Raw genomic sequence first — 22,592 nt, 5'->3', positions numbered from 1 at the left:
TGTGTGTGTATATATATATATATATATATATATATATATATATATATATATATATATATATATATATATATATATATATATATATATATATATATATATATATATACAGTATATATATATATATATATATGTATATATATATATATATATATATATATATATATATATATATATATATATATATATATACATATATATATATATATATACATATATATATATATATATATATATATATATATATATATATATATATATATATATATATATATATATAGTTCTTTTTTCTTTTAAATGGCATGGATGTTTCTACATCCTCTATTGCCACTGGCATGGATTTTTCTACTTCTACATCCCTTATTGCTACCTGCTTTGATGAATGGGTGATGGTGTTATGGTTGGGAAGTACTGTATTTGCATTCAAAGCCATAAGTGAAAGTATTGGATGATATCGGCCATCCCCAGCCCGGGTCTTACACAAGGTAAGGCAATCTATACAGACAGACAGACAGACAGCCATCCCCAAGATGGTTTGGAGCTTTTTGACGTAACCATTCTTAAGTGTTGGGTCTTCGTAATCCAGGGGGATCCAATGCTAGGGGTAGGACTCTAGGCTTTTGGCCGAAAGCCCATCATTATATATATAGTGAGGATGATTCCATAGTTTCTTTTTCTCAGTCCTAACAGGTGGGTTCAGCTTTCATCTGTGCCTCTATATCTGTTTTGGTACTATCTTCTGGGTAGGGTATGGAGTGGACCATCTGAGAAGTATACTCTCATTGTGCTGATAGTGGAGAGTGCAAATTTCTTTTCCATCATGTGATGCATTAATATTCTCGAGCAGGTGAGTCAAACTATTTCAATTCAAAATTCACCCTTTTATTTTTTTTATGGATTCTACCTACAACGACCCCCCCCCCCCCTCCCCTGGATATGCTGACTCGTCCCTTTGCCCTGTTGACGACCTCTGTCAATTCATTTAAAGAAAATTCCGTTGACGACTTATTAAGTAAAAAGGACCATTCCTTGAATATTCGAAAAAAGGGTAATTTCGGCAACCCAGGAAAATTAAAAGTCCTGCATGTTACACAAATTCCATTAAAAGCCAATTATGATGTGCTACATAAGATATTTGAATGCTACGGGTTAATAAAAGAAATTAGAATTAAAACTTAAGAGATGATGAATGGGATTCTTGGTTATGATTTAATTGTCTTGAGGAAGCATTCAATGCAAGCCGTAACCTTATGAATATTAAAGTAGGTAATATGAATATTAATGGTGCTCTGTGTGATGGGGTACCTGAAGATCTGGATGTCTACAGACCAGCAGACTGGATTGATAAAGTTGCAGAAATAGTTATGCCATCCCAAAGAAAGCCAAAACCACCAATGTGGCTTGTTGCTCAATCTACAGGAAGTACAGAAAATTATTTTAAGATTGCAACTTCCCTTAAGAGGAAGGTAGGAGCGATCACACCGCGAGATATATCTCGATTTAGTAATAAAAGTTACTTGATAAATCCCAAGTCACACACACACTTAGCTATGGAAGGGGAGTGATTTTCAATAGAGATCTATATGAATTTACGGAAGAGGAGATATTGGTTAGCTGTCTGTTATCAGTGTGGAAAGTAAATAAAGTACCTGGATCATGAATAATTATCCTTACTTACAGGATGCTGATGTACCTTTCCTCATTGACATAGAAAATGAAAGGATTAGAGTTTGACCTTTTAAGCAGAAGCCACTACTATGTTTTTATGGCTTTAAATTTGGCCATCCTTCCAAAGTTTGTAAGAATGATAAAATTTATAATACTTGCTCCAATCTTTAGTATGGAGAATGTTCACTTTAGCCAAGGTGCTTGAACTGCAACTCTAATCATAATTCTAGTAATGGGAGCTGCCAGATATATAAGTTAGAAGCTGCCCTCAATAAATCAATTATTGAACATGTAAGCCTAGGGCATGCTAAGAGATTATTTAAAAAAATGACTACCTAAGCAAAGACATTAAAAACAGGAGAAAAAGTTCCTCGGGAGTCCTCTAACCCGCCTATTACTGTAGGTAGTTCTCGAAAAAGAAATTCATGATCTACTGATAAAGTTCTGCATAATAAGGCAAGAGTATCTCCTCCTAAAGATTTACCATTATGTATCAAATAAAAGACATTACCCACCACTATCCAACACTGATTTAATGGGGATTCTACTTTAAACCAGGTTACCAAGTGCACCTGTTGTGGGGAAGGTACAAAAACCTGGTAGTTCAACACCTATTAATCGGAAAAGAGAGAGACCTCCATCTCTCTCACCCACTCCAATAAGAAATATTAGAGTTAAGACATCAAATAAATATAATGTGTTGTTGATTTTTCTGATCAACCAGAAGTCAATATAAGATCAAATATTCAAGTTGAATTCCCCCTTCCTCTCAACAATTGGATCAAAAGGACAAAAAAAATCACAAGCACAAAACCTAATTTATCATGACCTTCTTTAATAAAACCACTTGGAAATAGTGGTAGACCAAAAATTGCTAATGGGAAGACTTCATTTAAAAGGGCTTCCAAAAATAAACCTTGGTTTTTTCCTCCTTTTTGCAATTGAATTGTCAGAGTTTAAGGGCCAAATATGAAGACCTTAGGCTCCTAATTCATGAGCATGACCCCATAATTATATATCTACAGGAGAGCAAGCTTGATGCTAGTACCCCTTGTCCTTGCAAATATATTAGCTATAGGACAACATATGATCTCTGAGTTCGTAGCCATTGCGGAAGTCTCGTATACGTTCATCGAGATATAGGTAGAAAATATACAATCTGCTCTCTGTACTTGCCCCCTAATGATAACATATTGTATGATCATTTAGTAGAGGTGATTCAACAACTCCCTCAACCTTTTCTTTTACTGAGATTTAAATGGTATACATCCTTTGTGGGGTGATTTTTTAGCAAACACCAAGGGCAGTATTATATCATCAACTGTGGAAAATAAAGTTGTCGGACTCCTTAATACAGACGAGCCCACACACTTCCATGTTCAGACAAGTACCTTGTCTTGCATTGACCTTCAATTGCAAGCTCTAACTGTCTTCTTGATTTTGGTTGGAGGGCATTAAATGACTGGCATACTAGTGATCATGCATCAATCATTATAAATGCCAGAACAGTTTGAAAGTATTGATGATGCCTTAGATTTACTGAATGGAACTCTCCATACATTAGAAATTAATTTGATTCCCAAAACCACAGGATTATTCAAACGGTAACCAGTCCCCTGGTTATCTTGCACAGAGCCACCAGAAAATCTTTAACTAGATTGCATAGACGCCGTACAGAGGGAAATTTGATAATATACAAAAATGTAGAGCCACTAAAGAAGCTAGACGCTAATTTTGGGTATCTTTTGTTTCCTCAGTCAAAAGTAGAACGCCACCATCTTCTGTATGGAGGAAAATAAAAAAAGATTGCAGGCAAATTTACCCCAAACCCACCACCAGTATTGAAGATGAATGGTCAGTATGATGTTAGCAATGCTCTGGCTGATTATTTCTCAAATGAAGAAAAGAAAAATTTAAATTTTGCAACAAGAAGGGGAGAGTCGTATAATTCTGTTTAGAGAGAGAGAATTTTGTTCTGAACTTGCCACTTGTAATGATACAACCCCTGGACCAGATGGAATTCCATATGCAAGGATTAAACATGTACCTTTTAATACAAAGTTATTTATTTTAAGCACTATTAATGGAATATGGCACAATCATAGTTATCCACGTGTTTGTGAACTAGCCATTATTTTATTCTTTTTAAAACCTGGTAAGAACAAGTCAGCAAACTAGCGATCAATTGCATTGACATCTTATTATGTAAAATCCTGGAGAAGATGGTCAATGGAAGACTGAAGTGGTACATTGAAAAGAAGGGTATTTTATCACCTATTTAGTGTGGATTTAGAAAAATGCGCTCAACAACTGATGTGTTGATACAACTTGAGTCCTCTATTTGTGAAGCCTTTGCTTCCAAACAGCACCATGTGACGCTTTTTTTTTTTTTTTTTTTTTTTTTTTTTTTTTTTTTTTTTTTTTTTGCGTAGAAAAGGAATATGATACTACATGGAGATATGGTATACTTAAAACCATTCATAATTTTGGATTACGAGATCTACTATTGTTCATTCAATCATTTATTTCACAAAGATTTTTTCAAGTGGGAGTGGGGGAAGGTCTATCTGAGAGGAAATGTCAGGAAGATGGAGTTCCAAAGGGTAGTGTGCTAAGTGTAACCCCATTTGCACTATCCAATAATGAGATATCCTCTGTCATTCCTCAAGATATTCTCTCAACATTGCTTTTGGATGATCTCCATATCATTTGCTTGAGCTAGAATGGCGATGGAACTCTCAATTAACAAAATTATTCAGTGTCCTGATATGAATGGGTTTAGGTTTTGACAAGCAAAACTGCTGTTGTCTAATTTTTGTCGTATCCAGGAAATACATCCAGATCTGGATATATACATTAAAGGTCAACGGATCCCATTTGTAAGTGAAGCTAAATTTTTAGGCTCGATATTTGATTTTAAACTTACATGGGCTTCTCATTTAAAAGTGTCGAAAGCCAAATGTCTTGAGGCTATGAATCTTTTGAAAGTATTGTCCCATACATGATTGGGGGCAGACTGCAATACTATTTTAATATTATACATGACCTTGATTTTTCCAAAATTAGTTATGGATGTGAAATATACTCCTCAGCCACCCCAACCCGATTAAAGATATTAGATTCAATACATCATGTTGGTATTAGTCCACAGGAGCATTTAGAACCTCACCTATCCCAAGTCTCCTTGTTGATGCTGGAGAGTTACCTTTAGACCTGTACTGAATGTCTTCTATTATTTGGTATTGGTTTAGAATGCAAAGACTCCCTAATTCTTTACCCTTTCAGACTGCAAGCCTTGTAAAGCACTCAACATACATTGAGTGTGCACCCAAAATCTCCTCAATCTTATGGCTTTTGGGTGAAACAATTTCTAATCAGTATTGATATAAATAGAATTAAGCTTGCCGCACACTGAGCCCGAATGGAACCGCCCGATCAGAACCGAAACGTCCGATAGAAATCAAAAGCATGCATTCTTACCCGGCTGTGCACATTGGGCCAGAACAGAATGGAACTGACATGACAGAACATAACGGAACCGACACAGTATTCTATGAAAGATATTTTTTCTGAAGCGTCGGTGGCGTCTGACAGGCTACGCATGCGCAGAACGACTGCAGCGGTGGTTTTGGAGAGGGTTGCTGAGGAATTCGGAGGTTAGTGTAATAGCAACCAATATTTTTCTAATGTCAGAAATTTGACGAATGTATTTTAATAACAATGATGTAAACATATGATTTAATACAAAGATTTTAGGAGTGATTATTATTTATTGTTATTGTTTATTATTATTATTATTATTATTATTTTTTTTTTTTTTTTTTTTCGATGACGTCAGAAATTTGACGAATGTACTTCAATAACAATGATGTGAACTTATGATTTAATACAAAGAATTTTGGAGTGATTATTAATTATTATTATTATTATTATTATTATTATTATTATTGTTATTATTATTATTATTTTTATTATTTCTTTTTTGAAAACATAAACATCTGGTTTATGGATTCGATAAAAGATTGATATACAGAATATCTAATCATTGTAACATCTATTAAATAAAAACTCAGTTATGATTAAGGAAAACTTCCTTCGTTTATTTAAAATTCTGCGTTGGTTCCGTTCTGTGGCTTCTGGCTCAGTGTGCGCGCTGGACGTCGTTTCTGTTCTGTTCTGAGGTTTCGGTGGCTTCAGGGGCAGTTCCGTTCTGGCTCAGTGTGCGACAAGCTTTAAGGTGCTTCCACATAAGGTACAGTATCTTCAACGCCTCCATAGAAACTACCAGAGGTATCTTTTTGTAAATATTTTATTGGAGTTAAGAAGAATATGACTGACTTAGAATCCAGGTCTCTTTTTATGGAACATGTTGGAGAACATAGGGGATTGACTTTTATATATATTGATGGCTCTAAATCTGATGCTGGCGTTGGATTTGGAGTACATAGTAATTGTTTTAATTGTAGAGGTGTACTTCCTCTAACAGCTTCCATATTTACTGCCGAACTGTATGGCAAACTAACCGCTATTGAGAAAATAGCGTTGGAAAAGGAGGGTAATTTTACCATTTTTATTGATGCAAGGAGTGTCCTTCAAGCTTGAAAAGTTTCTAATTCTAGTAACCCTATAGTTTTAATGATTTTAGAATGGCTTTTTATTATTGGTTAGAGAGATATAATGGTTCGTTTTGTTGGGTTCCAGCACATGTAGGTGTGTCTGGTAATGAGAAGGCAGATTTACTGGCGAAGAATGCTGCATCCGAGTTGCTACCAAGAAGGTATCCCTTTCCCTGTAATGATTTCCTACCTAACATCAAGAAATTGCTTTGTAATTCTTGGCAACAGCACTGGGATTTTCTAGATGGCAATAAGATGAGAGAGGTAGCAAATGTCATATCTACTTGGAGGTATAACACGATGCCCCGAAAGTGGGAAACGTCTCTTTGCCCTCTCCGCATTGGTCACACAATGTTTCTTCTGAAGGGCCAACATCAAACGTATTGCGACGACTGTTTGGTACCTTTAACAGTGAGCATTTGTTGACCGAATTCCCCAATTATAATAACTTAAGAAATAAATATCTGTTTGAGGCTCGAGGTGAGGATGGCAGGTTCATCCTTGCCAAGATTCTTGGACATGTGTCCTACCATGCTAGGGGTATTTTTACCTTTATTTCAGAAGCAGGTCTTCTAAAAGCTATTTAAGGGGGGCTGGCCTGCTAATCTCGTTTTTTAAGGACGTGACTTTTGACATACATACCACTTCATAAGGTGACTTAGGACATCTCCAAACTGCATAGAATTTTTGCCTCTGACCTCCAGCTTTGCAACGCCGGGCTGATTTATCCTGAAAATGAGTGCTTTTCAAATTTTATCTCCTCCCTTTCTAATTAATATTAAGACCTGGGATAGCTACCCTTTATAGACCTCCAATCAAATCTTTTTATTTTCTGAAGTTTTTTTTTCTTTTTTTTTTAGAAATGAATTTTTCATTATGGTAAAAAAATTAACCCTATAAATCAGGGGGGAAAATTAAGTAAAAGATATGGAAAAAAATTGATAAATGGCTCTATTTTATTGATTTATAATGTCTTTCCAGGTTTGTAATAAATTTCAAGTGAGCAGATAGAATTTGAAGGTCAATAAGTATAGTAGTATGATACAGGCATTCAAAGTTTTCCTTTGTATTTTTACAAAGACAGTATTAATAAATCATGATCTTTTTATTTTTTAGATATTGATAAGCCAAAACAATGTTATTTATCATAATTTTATCATAAATGAAGATCCCTTTGCCCAATATCTTGCTCCTTTAAGCTCCCCGTCAGGCGAGACGGTTGCTCCTTCATCCTTCACTAACTCTGCTAATATCACCAATATTTCCCATTTCTGAACTCTTATTAGAGCCCATTTTCCTCTTCCTTATGAGAATTGTTATTCCCTATTTAGCTTGATGAAATTCTTGTTGAAACCAAGAAAAAACGGATGAAAAAGTGAGCGAATGTCAGAGGTCAAACTCAAACGTGTAGTTTCCTTGAGATTTGTGCTAGCACTTAAGGCTGAAGGATGTAATACCTCGTCTTGTGACTTATGGAATCTATATAGATGCCATTGCTCACAAGTTTTCTTTATATTAGAATTAATAATTATAAAAATTTATGATACTAGAAGAAATGCTGCATTTTCTTGTAGGGATCAATTTTTTTGGCTTATTGAGTTACTTTTACTAATTACCCTTTAACCATGAAAGTAAGGGGAATTTTGACAAAATATTTTGTATACTCATTCTCCATTGCCATATGAGGGTCAGTGAATTTTTTTCAGGATTTTGTGCTTTACGTTGTATACTCCCATATATTGGCATACTGGCCAGACCCCTTAACTTTTAAAATGACATCTTTGCTTTTATGGTCTTAATTGAATATTCTTTTATTCTTTATTTACAATAGATGATACTGGCGTCAATGACCTTAGATATCAGGAGGCCAGAACACCTTAAATCAATCAATCAATCAATCATCTATGTGCCTGCACCACTGTCTTAATAGTTGTTAGAGACTGCTTGCTGAATATTGCTATGTGCCTTATGTCTGAAACACTGAGGAAACTGATACAAAACTTTATGGGCCAACTGTACATATTAAGAAATTTTGATTACTCCACATTCACTTAAATGTATGTTTTCAGTAAAGTATTTATTCATTCATTTTATTTCATACTTTACAAAAATTCATTGAAAATCATTGAAGACCCCTTAGGTTTTATTGCTTGCCCTTAAGACAAAATCCCATATCCCAGTCTATTCCTATAATATTATATGTAAATTTCAGAATTATATTGTATGACGGAACTTAGAAGTTAATGTAGGGATTTGACATTTTCAATATTAAACTTACCCGATAATCATGTAGCTGTCAACTCCGTTGCCCGACAGAATTCTACGGGAGGGATACGCCAGCTATCACCATACTAGAAGGGGGTGTACTCACCAGCGCCACCTGTGGCCAGGTACTGCAGTACTTCTTGTTGACACCACCTCACTTTTTCCTCTGTCGTGCTTCCGGCAAGACATTCTGGGATACGCTTATGATTTTGGAGTATTGTTCACGGTTTGGTGAAGTATTTCTCTAAGATTTCAGCTTTTGCTATACTGGAAACTTTTCTAATTAGCTTAGATAGCTTTTATTTGGTTTTGATTTATGGTTAACGATCTTTTTGCTTGATTTGGAATCCCCCTTGACTAACTCTTTGATTCAAGATGTCTGACCTTTCACAAGCCCCACCCCATAGACGATGTAGGTCTTGTAATAGGCGTGTTCCGAAGGCCTCGGTTGATCCTCACACCGCTTGTTCTGACTGTAGGGAAAGACCCTGTCAGTTGGAAGATCGATGTGAGGAATGCGCCGGACTTTCGGAACTTGAATTTGTTCGATTCCTGAAATATTCAACCAAGTTAGAGAGAGAGAGAGTTAGGAGGAGTTCTTCTCGCTCTTCACTTTTTTCCTCACCTCATGATCCTCAACCTTTTCCTCCCCCTGTAGTGGCTACCCCCGAACCTTCTATTTGTGCTCAACCTGATATGTCCGATGTTTTGCGTGCCATTCAGGCTTTAGGTGACAAAGTGGAATCGGTGGTTAGTGACCATAAGTCTCTTATGGCAGAAGTCAAAGAACTTAAGGTCAAAAGTGCAGTGGGAGGTGATAGTGCCAGTGCTGTGCCAAGTGCTAGTGTCAATGCGGTGCCAAGTGCTAGTGTCAGTGTCAGTGTGGTGCGTGAGGGTACTTCTGTGCGTGCCAGTCGTCCTCCCAGTCCGGGACCTCTTGCAAGCTCCCAAGCCCAGGGGAGAAGCAATGTCGAAGGGCAAAAGGGTTCGGCAGGCCTTGATCGGCGCACAGAAGTATCCTCGGTGGTTGCGGGCGTGTCTTACAGAGACCGTCACTCCCACCCGCAGACGATTGAGCCCGTCTTTTACTCGTCTGCAGAAGAAATGTCAGGGAGAAAACGCTGGACTCAGGTCTCAAGACCTCTCAAACGCAAAGTCCAGACCTCAAGAGCTCTACAACCTGGTTGCAGTCATTGGATTAGCTCTGACTCTCCGCAGTCATCAGGTGACTGCACACCTCCTAAGAGAGGTAAGGCGATGCCGCAACAGACCTCATCTTCTGTTAAGGCTTTGCCTCAGCAGACCTTAGCGTCTGTCGACCCCAAGATGACTTTGCTGCAGTCCATGCAGTCACAGCTTGCGGTCTTAATGCGTGAGTGTCAGGCTGAGAAGGTTACACCTCCTCCTGCGATCGCTCCGCCTCACCGCAGTCCTGTCTGCCAGGCGTACGATGTTGAGGTTCCTCAGGATACCTTACCGCGTACTGAGTTGCCAGTTACCAGCGGTGTGCAGCAACCTCCGCCTTCCTTAAGGCAACCTCAGCAATGGGAGCAGGAGTCTTATGCCTTACTTCCTCCGCTTCCGCTTGCGGTTCCACCAGCGAGGCAACAATCTCTTGAGGTACGACAACCTCTTCCATCCATGAGGCAGCCACCTCGGCACTCGCTGCAGCGACCTCAACCCTCCTCAAGGCGAGAGCCTCAACTCCTTAGGCTAGCACCTCAGGAACCTCAACTTGCGAGACAAGAACTGCGTTCTGCGCAGCCGCTACCTCAGCTCTCGCAGCTCACACCTCAGGAACCTCAACTCGTTCCTCAGGAACTTGCTACTGCGCATCCGCAACCCTTACAGCAAGCGCAACACTTGAGACAAGATACTCATGCTAGGACTCAGCCACCTCAACCCATGCGCCTTCCTTCCTCTACTCTTCTTGACCAGTCTTTGCAGCCTGAACCTCAGGTTTTAACTCAGCAACAGAGACTTGAGGATGAAACCACAAGCGTTTATGCACCCGCTTGTTCAGATTCTGCTGTTCAGCATACCGCTGTTACATTACCTCTCACTTCGCTACACTCTGGTGATGAGGTTTCTGAAGAGGAAGCTGCGCACCTGGATCCCTCATCAGACGTGGAAGAACCCAAGTCTTCTCCTCTACCCATTGACTTTCGTAAGGTCCTGGCTCTTTTCAGAGAGGTATACCCGGACCATTTTGTTTCTGCTACCCCTCGCTCTCCTCCATCTGAGTTTTCGCTGGGCATGCAACCTGTTAAGTCAACTTATACTAAGCTCGTATTTGCTAGGTCATCTAAGAGAGCTTTAAGAATATTAGGGGAGTGGTTGCAGTCTAAACAGCAACTAGGGAAGACTTCCTTTATGTTCCCACCTACTAAGCTCACTTCTAAGGCGGGTGTATGGTATGCAACAGGAGAGGAACCAGGCTTGGGAGTCCCTGCCTCTGCCCAGGCTGACTTCTCAAGTTTGGTCGACTCTCCTCGTAGATCAGCAATGAGGCGCTCTAAGGTTTGCTGGACCTTCTCCGATTTAGACCACTTCCTAAAGGGTGTATTTCGTGCCTTTGAGATGTTCAATTTTCTAGACTGGTGCCTGGGGGCCCTGAGCAAGAAGACCTCCCCTGCGGACAAGGACTCGGCCATGCTTTTAATGTCCTGCATGGATAAAGCTATTCGGGATGGTTCTGGCGAGCTTGCTTCAATGTTTGTGTGAGGAGTTCTTAAGAAAAGGGAGCAACTTTGCACTTTTCTTTCTTCCAGCATCACACCTTGTCAAAGGTCTCAACTCCTTTTTGCTCCGCTTTCTAAGTTCTTGTTTCCCGAAGAGCTTATCAAGGATTTGTCTGCAGCCCTGATTCAGAAGGACACTCATGATCTTGTGGCCTCTTCAGCTCGTAAGACTAAGGTTGCTCCCTCAGCTCCCAGGACTTACCGCACCCCAGTGGCTGATACTCCTGCTACAAGGTTTATTCCGCCCTTTCGTGGCAGAGCCCCCAGCCGAGGAAGCTCCCGTCCAGACTCTTCCAGGAGCAGGTCTAGGAAAGGTCCCAAGACTTCAAAAGGCAAACACTGACTCTCCTCCTCTCCAGACAGCAGTAGGAGCCAGACTCAAGACCTTCTGGCAAGCTTGGGAAAGGAGAGGTGCAGACGCCCAGTCTGTCAGGTGGCTAAGGGAGGGTTACAGGATACCATTCTGCCGCAAACCCCCTCTGACCACTTCTCCCATCAACCTCTCTCCCAACTACAAGGAAAAGGACAAGAGGCTAGCGTTGCACCAGGAGGTGTCGCTCCTGTTACAGAAGAAGGCAGTAGTTATAGTCTGGGACCATCAATCCCCGGGCTTCTACAACCGTCTCTTTCTGGTGGCCAAGAAGACAGGAGGTTGGAGACCGGTGCTGGACGTCAGCGCGCTCAATGCTTATGTCACCAAGCAGACGTTCACTATGGAGACGACGAAGTCGGTCCTAGCAGCGGTCAGGCAGGAGGACTGGATGGTCTCGTTGGATCTGAAAGACGCTTACTTTCACGTTCCTATTCATCCAGACTCCCAACCTTTCCTGAGATTCGTTTTTGGAAAGGTTGTGTACCAATTCCAAGCCCTGTGTTTTGGCCGAAGCACAGCTCCTATGGTGTTTACGCATCTGATGAGGAATATTGCAAAATTCCTCCACTTATCGGACATCAGAGCCTCCCTTTATTTAGACGACTGGCTGTTGAGAGCCTCCACAAGTCGTCGCTGTCTGGAGAGTCTCAACTGGACTTTAGACTTGATCAAGGAACTGGGTCTGTTAGTCAACTTAGAAAAGTCCCAGCTCATTCCCTCCCAATCCATAGTTTACCTGGGAATGGAGATTCGGAGTCAGGATTTTCAGGCTTTTCCATCGGCCCCAAGGATAAGCCAAGCCCTAGATTGCATCCTGAGCATGCTGAAGAGGAACAGTTGCTCGGTGAGACAGTGGATGAGTCTCACAGGGACCCTGTCATCATTAGCCCTGTTCGTCGAGTTAGGGAGACTCCACCTCCGCCCTCTCCAATTCCATCTAGCAGCTCATTGGGACAAGGATTTGGCGCTCGAAGCAGTCTCTATCCCTGTCACCAAAGAGATGAAGACCACTCTCTTGTGGTGGAAGACCAACCTCCTTCTCAAGGAGGGCCTATCGTTAGCGATTCAGACCCCCAATCTTCATCTCTTCTCGGATGCATCAGACTCGGGCTGGGGCGCGACCTTGAACGGACAGGAATGCTCGGGAACGTGGAACAGGGAACAAGAAACGCTCCACATCAACTGCAAGGAGCTACTGGCAGTTCATATGGCCCTAATGAACTTCAAGTCCCTCCTGCTAGGCAAGGTGGTGGAGGTGAACTCCGACAACACCACAGCCTTGGCTTACATCTCCAAGCAGGGAGGGACCCATTCGAGGAACCTGTACGAGATAGCAAGGGACCTCCTCATTTGGTCAAGAAGTCTAAACCTCACTCTAGTAACGAGGTTCATTCAGGGCAACATGAACGTCTCAGCAGATCGCCTAAGCAGAAAAGATCAAGTCATCCCCACGGAATGGACCCTTCACAAGAGCGTGTGCAACAGACTTTGGACCTTGTGGGGTCAGCCTACGATAGATCTGTTTGCCACCTCCATGACCAAGAGGCTTCCTTTGTACTGTTCCCCAGTTCCAGACCCAGCAGCAGTTCATGTGGATGCTTTTCTGCTGAATTGGTCCCATCTCGACCTTTACGCATTTCCACCGTTCAAGATCATAAACAGAGTCATTCAGAAGTTCGTCTCGCACGAAGGGACACGGCTGACGCTGGTTGCTCCCCTTTGGCCTGCAAGAGAATGGTTCACAGAGGTACTACAATGGCTGGTCGACGTTCCCAGGACTCTCCCTCTAAGAGTGGACCTTCTACGTCAACCTCACGTAGACAAGGTGCACCCAAACCTCCACGCTCTTCGTCTGACTGCCTTCAGACTGTCGAAAGATTCGCTAGAGCTAGAGGCTTTTCGAAGGAGGCAGCCAGTGCGATTGCCAGAGCAAGGAGGGTATCCACTCGTAGAGTCTACCAATCCAAGTGGGAAGTCTTCCGAAGCTGGTGTAGAGCCAATGCAGTTTCCTCTACCAATACCTCTGTAACCCAAATAGCTGACTTCCTATTACATCTAAGGAATGAGAGATCCCTTTCGGCTCCTACGATTAAAGGGTACAGAAGTATGTTGGCTTCAGTTCTCCGCCACAGAGGTTTGGACCTTTCTTCCAACAAGGACCTTCAAGACATCCTTAAGTCTTTTGAGACTTCTAAAGAACGTCGTTTACCCACTCCAGGCTGGAATCTAGACGTAGTCTTAAGGTTCCTTATGTCTCCTAGGTTCGAACCTCTCCAGTCAGCTTCCTTCAAGGACCTTACCCTCAAGACTTTTCCTCGTCTGCCTTGCAACAGCTAAAAGAGTCAGTGAGGTTCATGCCTTCAGCAAGAACATTGGGTTCACATCCGAATCTGCAACATGTTCTTTACAGCTCGGATTTTTAGCTAAGAATGAACTTCCTTCACGTCCTTGGCCTAGATCGTTTGAAATTCCTAGCCTTTCCAACATGGTAGGTAACGAGCTAGAAAGAGTTCTTTGCCCTGTCAGAGCTCTGAAATATTATCTTAATAGGTCAAAACCTATACGAGGACAGTCAGAAGCCTTATGGTGTGCAATCAAGAAACCTTCGATGCCCATGTCCAAAAACGGAGTTTCGTATTATATAAGGCTTCTGATTAGAGAAGCCCATTCTCACATGAAGGATGAAGACCTTGCTTTGCTGAAGGTAAGGACCCACGAAGTGAGAGCCGTAGCCACTTCGATGGCCTTTAAGAAGAACCGTTCTCTGCAGAGCATTATGGATGCAACTTATTGGAGGAGCAAGTCAGTGTTTGCATCATTTTATCTTAAAGATGTCCAGTCTCTTTACGAGAACTGCTACACCCTGGGACCATTCGTAGCAGCGAGTGCAGTAGTAGGTGACGGCTCAGCCACTACATTCCCTTAATCCCATAACCTTTTTTAACCTTTCTCTTGAATGCTTTTATTGTTGTTTTTTGGGTTGTTACGGTAGGCTAAGAAGCCTTCCGCATCCTTTTGATTTGGCGGGTGGTCAATTCATTCTTGAGAAGCGCCTGGGTTAGAGGTTGTGTAGAGGTCCTTTAGTATGGGTTGCAGCCCTGTATACTTTAGCACCTTAGAGTTGATTCAGCCTCCTAAGAGGAACGCTGCGCTCAGTAAGGAAGACGAACTTAATAAAGGCAGAGTAACGGTTCAAGTCGACTTCCTTACCAGGTACTTATTATTTCATTGTTATTCTGAAATAACTGATTATATGAAATACGGGATACTTAGCTATCCTTTAGTCATGTACACTGGTTTTCACCCACCCCCCTGGGTGTGAATCAGCTACATGATTATCGGGTAAGTTTAATATTGAAAAATGTTATTTTCATTAGTAAAATAAATTTTTGAATATACTTACCCGATAATCATGATTTAATTGACCCACCCTTCCTCCCCATAGAGAACCAGTGGACCGAGGAAAAAGTGAGGTGGTGTCAACAAGAAGTACTGCAGTACCTGGCCACAGGTGGCGCTGGTGAGTACACCCCCTTCTAGTATAGTGATAGCTGGCGTATCCCTCCCGTAGAATTCTGTCGGGCAACGGAGTTGACAGCTACATGATTATCGGGTAAGTATATTCAAAAATTTATTTTACTAATGAAAATAACATTTTTTTTACAGTTCATGGAGCAGTTAACACTGACAAGTATCGCCCAGACTGTTGTGGATAAAGTTGTTCGTCTGCATCATGACAATTACTTGACAAAACAGAGGAATGTAACTTTCAGGGATGATATAAGTCTTGTAATACGAAACTTTAATTACCCTATGCGCAGTGCCGTAGCTTCTTGTCCTGTTCAAGGTACTTCACCCCGTCTACCACGTCAAGTAAGTGCTCACCTATTGCATAAGTAAAAATATCTTTGATAATATACTGGTATGGTATAATGAAGATATAAAGTGACTAAAACATCACAAACCCTCCTAAAATTGTGTTTATACTAATAAAAGTAAGTATGGTGTAAGAGCATCTCTTCCTGTACATTTTTTTTTTTTTTTTTTTTTTTTTTTTCTATTTAAAGTAAAGTACTGTTTGGAATGAAAGTTTGGTAGTGTTATCCCTTGAGGCAGATAAAGTAAGATTCCAAGGAATAATTTGTCTTCCATATGCTAGTTTCATTCATAGACTGATAGATAGGCTGAAATATCGTACATTATAATACCACTTCAGTGGTTTTTTCTTAATGAGAATTGTCCTTGATGAAGATTCTTTGCTTCAGCATGGAACATTATTTACCATGTTGAGGCCTTGTGATGGGCAAGAGCCCTCTTGAACTGATGAATAAATTTTTCCTCAGTTTGACTCATAATGTCTCACAAATACTTTATCTATTTGTCTAATTACTTCAGCCTCCTTCATATTTCATCAACTGTCTCTCACTTTGCTATCCAACCTCTCTTCCTCTTCATTGTCTATATTATTCAAAAGGGATATCATTTCTCTGATTGCAATCATTTTCGAAACCAATAGTGGAAGCTGTGGTGGTTTTGCCAACTACCCGATAATGTTTGGACCTCAGAAATGTCAATTTTCCCATATTGATGTAGCGAACTATCTCTTTGATAAACTGACCGATGGGTGGGCTGGTTTTCAGAGATATGGCTCTTGGCATTCTGTCTGGTATACCTGCGGCTATGATTACCATGGAGATGATTGTATTCTTAAAGTGCTGTCAGTTTCATCAAATGGGTTGGCTTACACTGAGCCCCTCTAATAAAGTTAGTACTACCCCTTTGTTGTATGGTATGGTAGGGAGCGGAAATTATAGAGTCGGCTCTTACTGATGTCATTGTTGGAGAAATTAATTCTGTGAAAAGCCCCACTTGACGAAGTCATCGTGCTTCAATAGGGAATACCCTCCAGATGCTGAAGCCTTGACGAGGATAGAGGCGCACGGATTAGCAGCTGGGCTCTGATGATTGGTGGGAACTGCTTTCCCACTGGATCTTGCTGCCCAATTGTTGATCTAACTAAACTAGTCAGCACTTCCCCCCATTGCTGAAGCCTTGATGAGAATGGGGCGCTTAGGGATTAGCAGCTGGGCTCTAAGGAACAGTGAGAACTGCTTTCCCACTGGACCTCGATGCCCAATTGTTGATCCAACTAAATCAGTCCGTACTTTCTCTTTTCCTTTTGGTTATTTCTTTTACTCTCCCATCTGTTCCTTTTGGGCTTGAACTTGTTGACAACTTTGGCTTGTTTGATTATACTTTGGCTGCTTCTTTGGATTTGGCACAGTGTGGGATGGACAGCATTCCATCTCAACCTGTACCAATTTAGATGCCATCACCCTCTGGCAGACCCCATTGGGTGCAGACCAAGTCTGTTAAGAGTTGGGCTCCAGTGATCCGGATTTAAGTCACGCATATTTGCAGGTAATGGGTGACGCCAGGCCTTGGAGTCATCGGTGGGAGGGTCTAACTACCCCCACTGACCAGTATACGCCCACCTAAAGAGAGGCAGCCCCTCTCTAATAGAGGACTGGTCCCCGCTGAAGCCTCTTCTTGTGTTGGGCCACGTGGAATAGGAGGACTGACACCATCCGATTAGAGGTGGATAACCCGGCTTGCTTTTTCCAAGAAAAAACAACCCCTCTGTTGACAACCTGGAAAATACAAACATGGACTTAAGTACAGACAGCTCCAACTCCAGTTGTAATATTGTAAAATTAGAATCTTATTCACGTTATATAAAGAATGATGAGAAAACACCAGAGAAGAAGTGAGAGAGAGTGAGAAATGGTGACAGTACAGAAAGGTATAGAAAAGTAGAAGTATTACCTGGTCACTATGAAGTAGTAAATTATGAAAAAAAAAAAATTATTTTGGAATTTGAAAATGGAAGACATGAGTATGTTAAAGTTTTTAAAGCTAGCAGGGAAATAGTTACTAAATGTGGAGGGCAGCCAAAAACTCTTCCCCAGAGAAATGGAAGTCTCTTGATAGAGACACTATCCCCAATACAAGGTGAAAAATTAAAAACACTTACAACATTGGATGGTCATAGTGTCAAATACATTTCGCACCCCACTCTCAGCCAGGGTAGGGGTGTGATATATGCTCCAGAATTGCTGGACATAGCGGAAAAAGAAATTGAGATGAACTGAAAAGTCAAGGAGTAGTATATGTAGTCAGAACGAGAAAGAGAGTTGGAGAACAACTTATTCCTCTTGCTACTCTCCATCTCTCTCGCATCCTACCATAAGAAACATTAAAATCATGACTTCAAATAAATATGATATCTTGTCTGCTGATGTATCTGATCAACTGAAAAACAACTTAAATAAATCAGAAATTCAGGTAGCGGTCCACCATCCTCCTCAACAATTAGATCAAAAGGACACAAAGAAAATGATGAAATAGTGTTAGAACAAATATTGCCAATGGGGAGACCATATCCAAGGTGTCTTCCAAAAAATAAACCATAGTTTTTTTCCTTCATTCTGTAATGGAATTGCCAAGGTTTAAAGGTGAAATATGAAGAGCTTAAGCTCCTCATACATGAGCACTCCCCTATAATTGTATATCTATAGGACAGCAAGCTCGATGCTAATACTCCTTGTCCTCGAAATTATGTCAGCTGTAGGACACCATATGATCAACAAGTAGGGAGCCATGGGGTAAGTCTTATATACGTTCGTCGTGATGTTCCCCAAATATCTTTGTCTATCTGTAATCCTCTGCAGGCAATAGTTGTGCGGATTGATATAGGGAGAAAATACACAATCTGTTCTCTTTACTTGCCTCCAAATGATAACATCTCATATGATAATTTAGTAGAGATGATTAAGCTGCTCCACAACCTTTTCTTACTAGGAGGTCTTATTAGTAGACATCCTTTATGGGGTTATGTTTTGGCAAACGCAAGGGGTAATATTACATCATCAATTTTGGAGAATGAAGATGTAGGACTCCTTGATGTAGGAGAGCCCACACACTTTCATGTACAGACAGGTACCTTTTCCTGCAGTGACCCATTAGATGCAAGCTCCAACTGTCTTCTCGATTTTAATTGGAGAACATTAAATGATTGGCATACTAGTGATCATGCACCAATCATTATAAACACCAACAATAGTTCACCTTTACAGAGATCGCCATGATGGAATCTTGATAAGGCGGACTTGGATAGATTTCGGGAGTTAAGGGAAATTGAAGGAAATGCAGAACAGTTTGAAAGTGTTGATGATGCCATAGACTTAGTTGATGGAGTCAATTCCATTCCCAAAACAAGAGGGATATTCAAACGACGACCAGTCCCCTGGTGGTCATCAGAACTAATTGCCCTGCACAGAGCATCAAGAAAGTCTTTTAACTCGATTGCTCAGGCGCCACACTGAGGAGAATATAGTCATATACAAGAAATTTAGAACACAGTTCTGTTGTGCCAGAAAAGAAACTAGGTGCCAGTCTTGGGTGTCATTTTGTTCCTCCATTAACAGTAGAACACCAACATCATTTGTGTGGAGGAAAGTGAGAAAGATAGCAGGCAAATTCACCCCAAACCCACCACCAGTGTTAAGGGTAAATGGTCAGTATGTGACTGGAGCAACTGAAGTTAGCAATGCCCTGGCTGATCATTTTTCAATATTAATCTTACCCGATGATCATGTAGCTGTCAACTCTGTTGCCCGACAGAAATCTACGGTCGGGATACGCCAGCGATCGCTATACAGGTGGGGGTGTACACAACAGCGCCATCTGTGAGCAGGTACTCAAGTACTTCTTGTCAACAAGAACTCAATTTTTCCTCTGTCGTGCCACCGGCTAGACCTACTGGGATACGCTGTCGATTCTGGAGTTATTGCTCACGATTTGGTGATGTATTTGCTCTAGAGTTTAGCCTTCGCTATTCAGGAAGCTTTATCTTTAGCTTAGCAAGCTTTTGGAATTAATTTGAATTAATTATGGTGACGAAGAGAGTATGGACTCTCTTTCACTTTTAAATGGCCGACCCTTCCCTTAGACGGAAGTGTTGGTGTCGAAGAGAGTATAGACTCTCTTTCACTTTTTATTTTAATCTCTCCGCCATTTATAGGCCTCTTCGATTTACTTTCCTTAAAAAAAAAAAAAAAAAATATGCGACCTTTCCTAATAGTAGGCGGTCCTTACTTGGAACCGAAGTTAATTAACATTGAGCTCGTCATATCGTTTTTCCTGTTAAGAATTTATGCTATTTTAATTTTATGTTTTTGAAAGAATTTCTTTGATAAGTCTTGTACTGTTTTCAAAGTTGAACTAACGTTTTGTTTAGTCTCCGCAGTTGTTGACGTTCAGAACGTTCAACTTGCGCTCTATCGTTACGATAGAGAGAGAGAGTATTCACGGTTTCACGTTGCAGTAAGAGTAAACCGATTCTAGCGTTTCGTTCATTCTTTCTTAGCTTAAATGGTTTTAATTCTAATAAAGGAGCTTTTTATTTGGGAAACCTTTCAGTTTTTTTTCCTTTAACAAATAATATGTTTTAACGATATATATAATTGGGCTCATCTCTCAGGTTCTAAGTCAAGAGAGAGAGAGAGAGAGATAGAGACGGAGGGAGAGAGAGGAGGATAAACGTTTCGTTCAAGCGGGTAACGTTGTTCTCGTTTTTTTTTGCTCTTCTCCCTAGTCGATAGAGGGGAAGAAGGTAAAACGCTTCTAGAGTTTTATTCTTGTTCCCAGGCTTTATGCGGTGAGAGATTTTAAACGTAGTTTATTTGATCTAGTGTTTAGTCTCTTTTCCAGCCACTGAATTCTTTATCTTTCATTATGTTTTTCTGTTACATTGTAATACTGTTTTCGCAATTACTACCTTTTAATGAAGGATAGGATTGCGTGTTTCAGGTACAAACCACTTAAAGTTTCGAGTTCAGTGAAATAAGTGCAAACAGAAAATCAAAAGTGATAAAGTGATATGCGCAAAGTGTTACAGTGTTGCGTTCGAGGGTTCGTCTGTTCGTGCCAGTGGTTCACCTAGTCCGGGACCTCTTACAAGCTCCCAAGCCCAGGGGAGAAGTAATGTCGAAGGACTTATGGGTTCCTCAGGCCTTGATCGACGAACAGACGTTTCCCTCTGTGGTTTCGGGTGTATCTACACACGTTGCCGACGTGATCACCCCACCCACACAAAGACGAGAGAGCCCTTTTATTCCTCGTCTGCGGAAGAGGTTTCTCGCAGAAACCATGGACCAAATCTTGCAGCTTTTAAGTGCAAGTCGGTCCCTTCCGCGCAAGTCCAACGGCCTAGGTGTAGCCACTGGGTCAGTTCGGACTCGCTGCAGTACGACAACTGCACACCTCCTAAGAGAGGCTAGGTGGTACCGCAACAGGCAGTAACTCCGTCTGTTGCCGCACCAGCTGTTTTAGACCCTCAGTCACAACGGACAGTAGCTCCGTTTGTTGTTGTCTTTCATAGACCCTAGTGGTCCATGCTGCAGACTTTACAGTCTCAGCTTGCTCCTTCATACAGGAGTATCATGCTGGAAGGTTGACAATGCAGCCTGTTTACCTACAACCCGCCGAGGTTGTGCGCTCAGCAGATACTGCGGCTGCCTGCTCCCACACCACACCTGTGAGAGCTCCTCCACCGATGCGCAGTCCTCACTTCCAGACGCATGTTCTTGCTGCACCATCTGCTAACATGCGTGAGCTGCCGCATCAGGAGTTGCCGGGTTCCAGCACTATGCGGCATTCTCCTCAGCCCATGCAGCATGCTCTGCAGACCTTACAGCATGCTCCGCATACCATGCAGCATGAGCCGCATTCCATGCAGCATGAGCCTCATACCATGCAGCATGAGCCTCATCCCATGCAGCATGAGCCTCATTTCATGCAGCATGAGCCTCATCCCATGCAGCATGAGCCGCATGCCATGCAGCATGAGCCGCATACCATGCAGCATGAGCCGCATCCCATGCAGCATGAGCCACATACCATGCAGCATGAGCCGCATGCCTTACCTCATGCTCTGCATACCATACCGCATGCTCTGCATACCTTACAGCATGCTCTGCATACCTTACAGCATGCTCTGCATTCCTTACAGCATGCTCTGCATACCTTACAGCATGCTCTGCATACCTTACAGCATGCTCTGCATACCTTACAGCATGCTCTGCATACCATACCGCATGCTCCTCAACCCACCGCAGCCCCTCCCACGCACCAGCACTCTGCTTTTGTTGTTGCCAGCTCCCACACTCCGACTGCGGAGAAGGTTGACGATGCACCCGTGGGCCTACACCTCCCACGGTTGTGCGCCCGGCATGGCTTCATGCTCTCACACTCTTGTTGTGAGAGCTCCTCCACCCATGCACAGTCAACCCTGCCAGATGTTTGATGACTCCCACACACAGAGCACTCCGTTGCCGTGCGGGAGCTACCACAAGCTGCCGTGTTTTGACACGGTGTGTCAGCCTCCGCAACACACTGTGGTTACCGCCACTCGCCAGCAGCAAACTAGTCAGGCAGGAGTTGAGGCTTCCCCACACATCTTTGGTTGTTGCCAACTCACAAACTGTCATGCAGTTACATGACGTTGCCTTCTGGTCTGCTACTTATACACCAGTGCTGTATGTCCTCACGCTCCTGTTGTGGTTGACAGTTCAGTTTTTGACAGTTCACAGACTGTCAAGCAGTTTCATAACGTTGCCTTCTGGTCTGCTGCTTTTGCACCAGTGAAACCCTCACTGAGAGAACTTAGCTTTTCTCGGATATGGTTCCTGTAGATGAGAAAGTGCTGTTCTCCCTCCTTCTGATATTCCCTTGAGGACTCTGTCATTTGGAGAGGAGCCTTAAGCTGCTTAGCCTCCTATGGACTTTTATTTAAGCATAACATGCTTCCAGGGAGGGTAAATGGTTCCGCTTCAGTCGCTAACCCCGTCTGTTGCCACACCTGCTCCCATA

At 41.8% G+C, this 22,592-nt stretch overlaps 1 protein-coding gene across 5 annotated transcripts in view; it reads left to right on the top strand.

Moving 5' to 3' along the window:
• Positions 1 to 22,592, top strand: part of LOC137620760 (TGF-beta-activated kinase 1 and MAP3K7-binding protein 1-like) — an 827,205-nt gene that overhangs the window by 668,085 nt on the left and 136,528 nt on the right. For all 5 annotated transcript variants that reach the window (XM_068351167.1, XM_068351165.1, XM_068351166.1 and 2 more), the window contains one exon: positions 15,327 to 15,533. In XM_068351167.1, coding sequence (XP_068207268.1) covers positions 15,327 to 15,533 — 207 coding nt within the window. The remainder of the gene's footprint in view (positions 1 to 15,326; positions 15,534 to 22,592) is intronic.

The sequence above is a fragment of the Palaemon carinicauda genome, chromosome 27, assembly GCF_036898095.1.
Source record: "Palaemon carinicauda isolate YSFRI2023 chromosome 27, ASM3689809v2, whole genome shotgun sequence".
Lineage (NCBI taxonomy): Eukaryota > Metazoa > Arthropoda > Malacostraca > Decapoda > Palaemonidae > Palaemon > Palaemon carinicauda.
The sequence above is the reverse complement of the archived record's forward strand: the minus strand, read 5'-3'. Positions and strand labels throughout refer to the sequence as shown.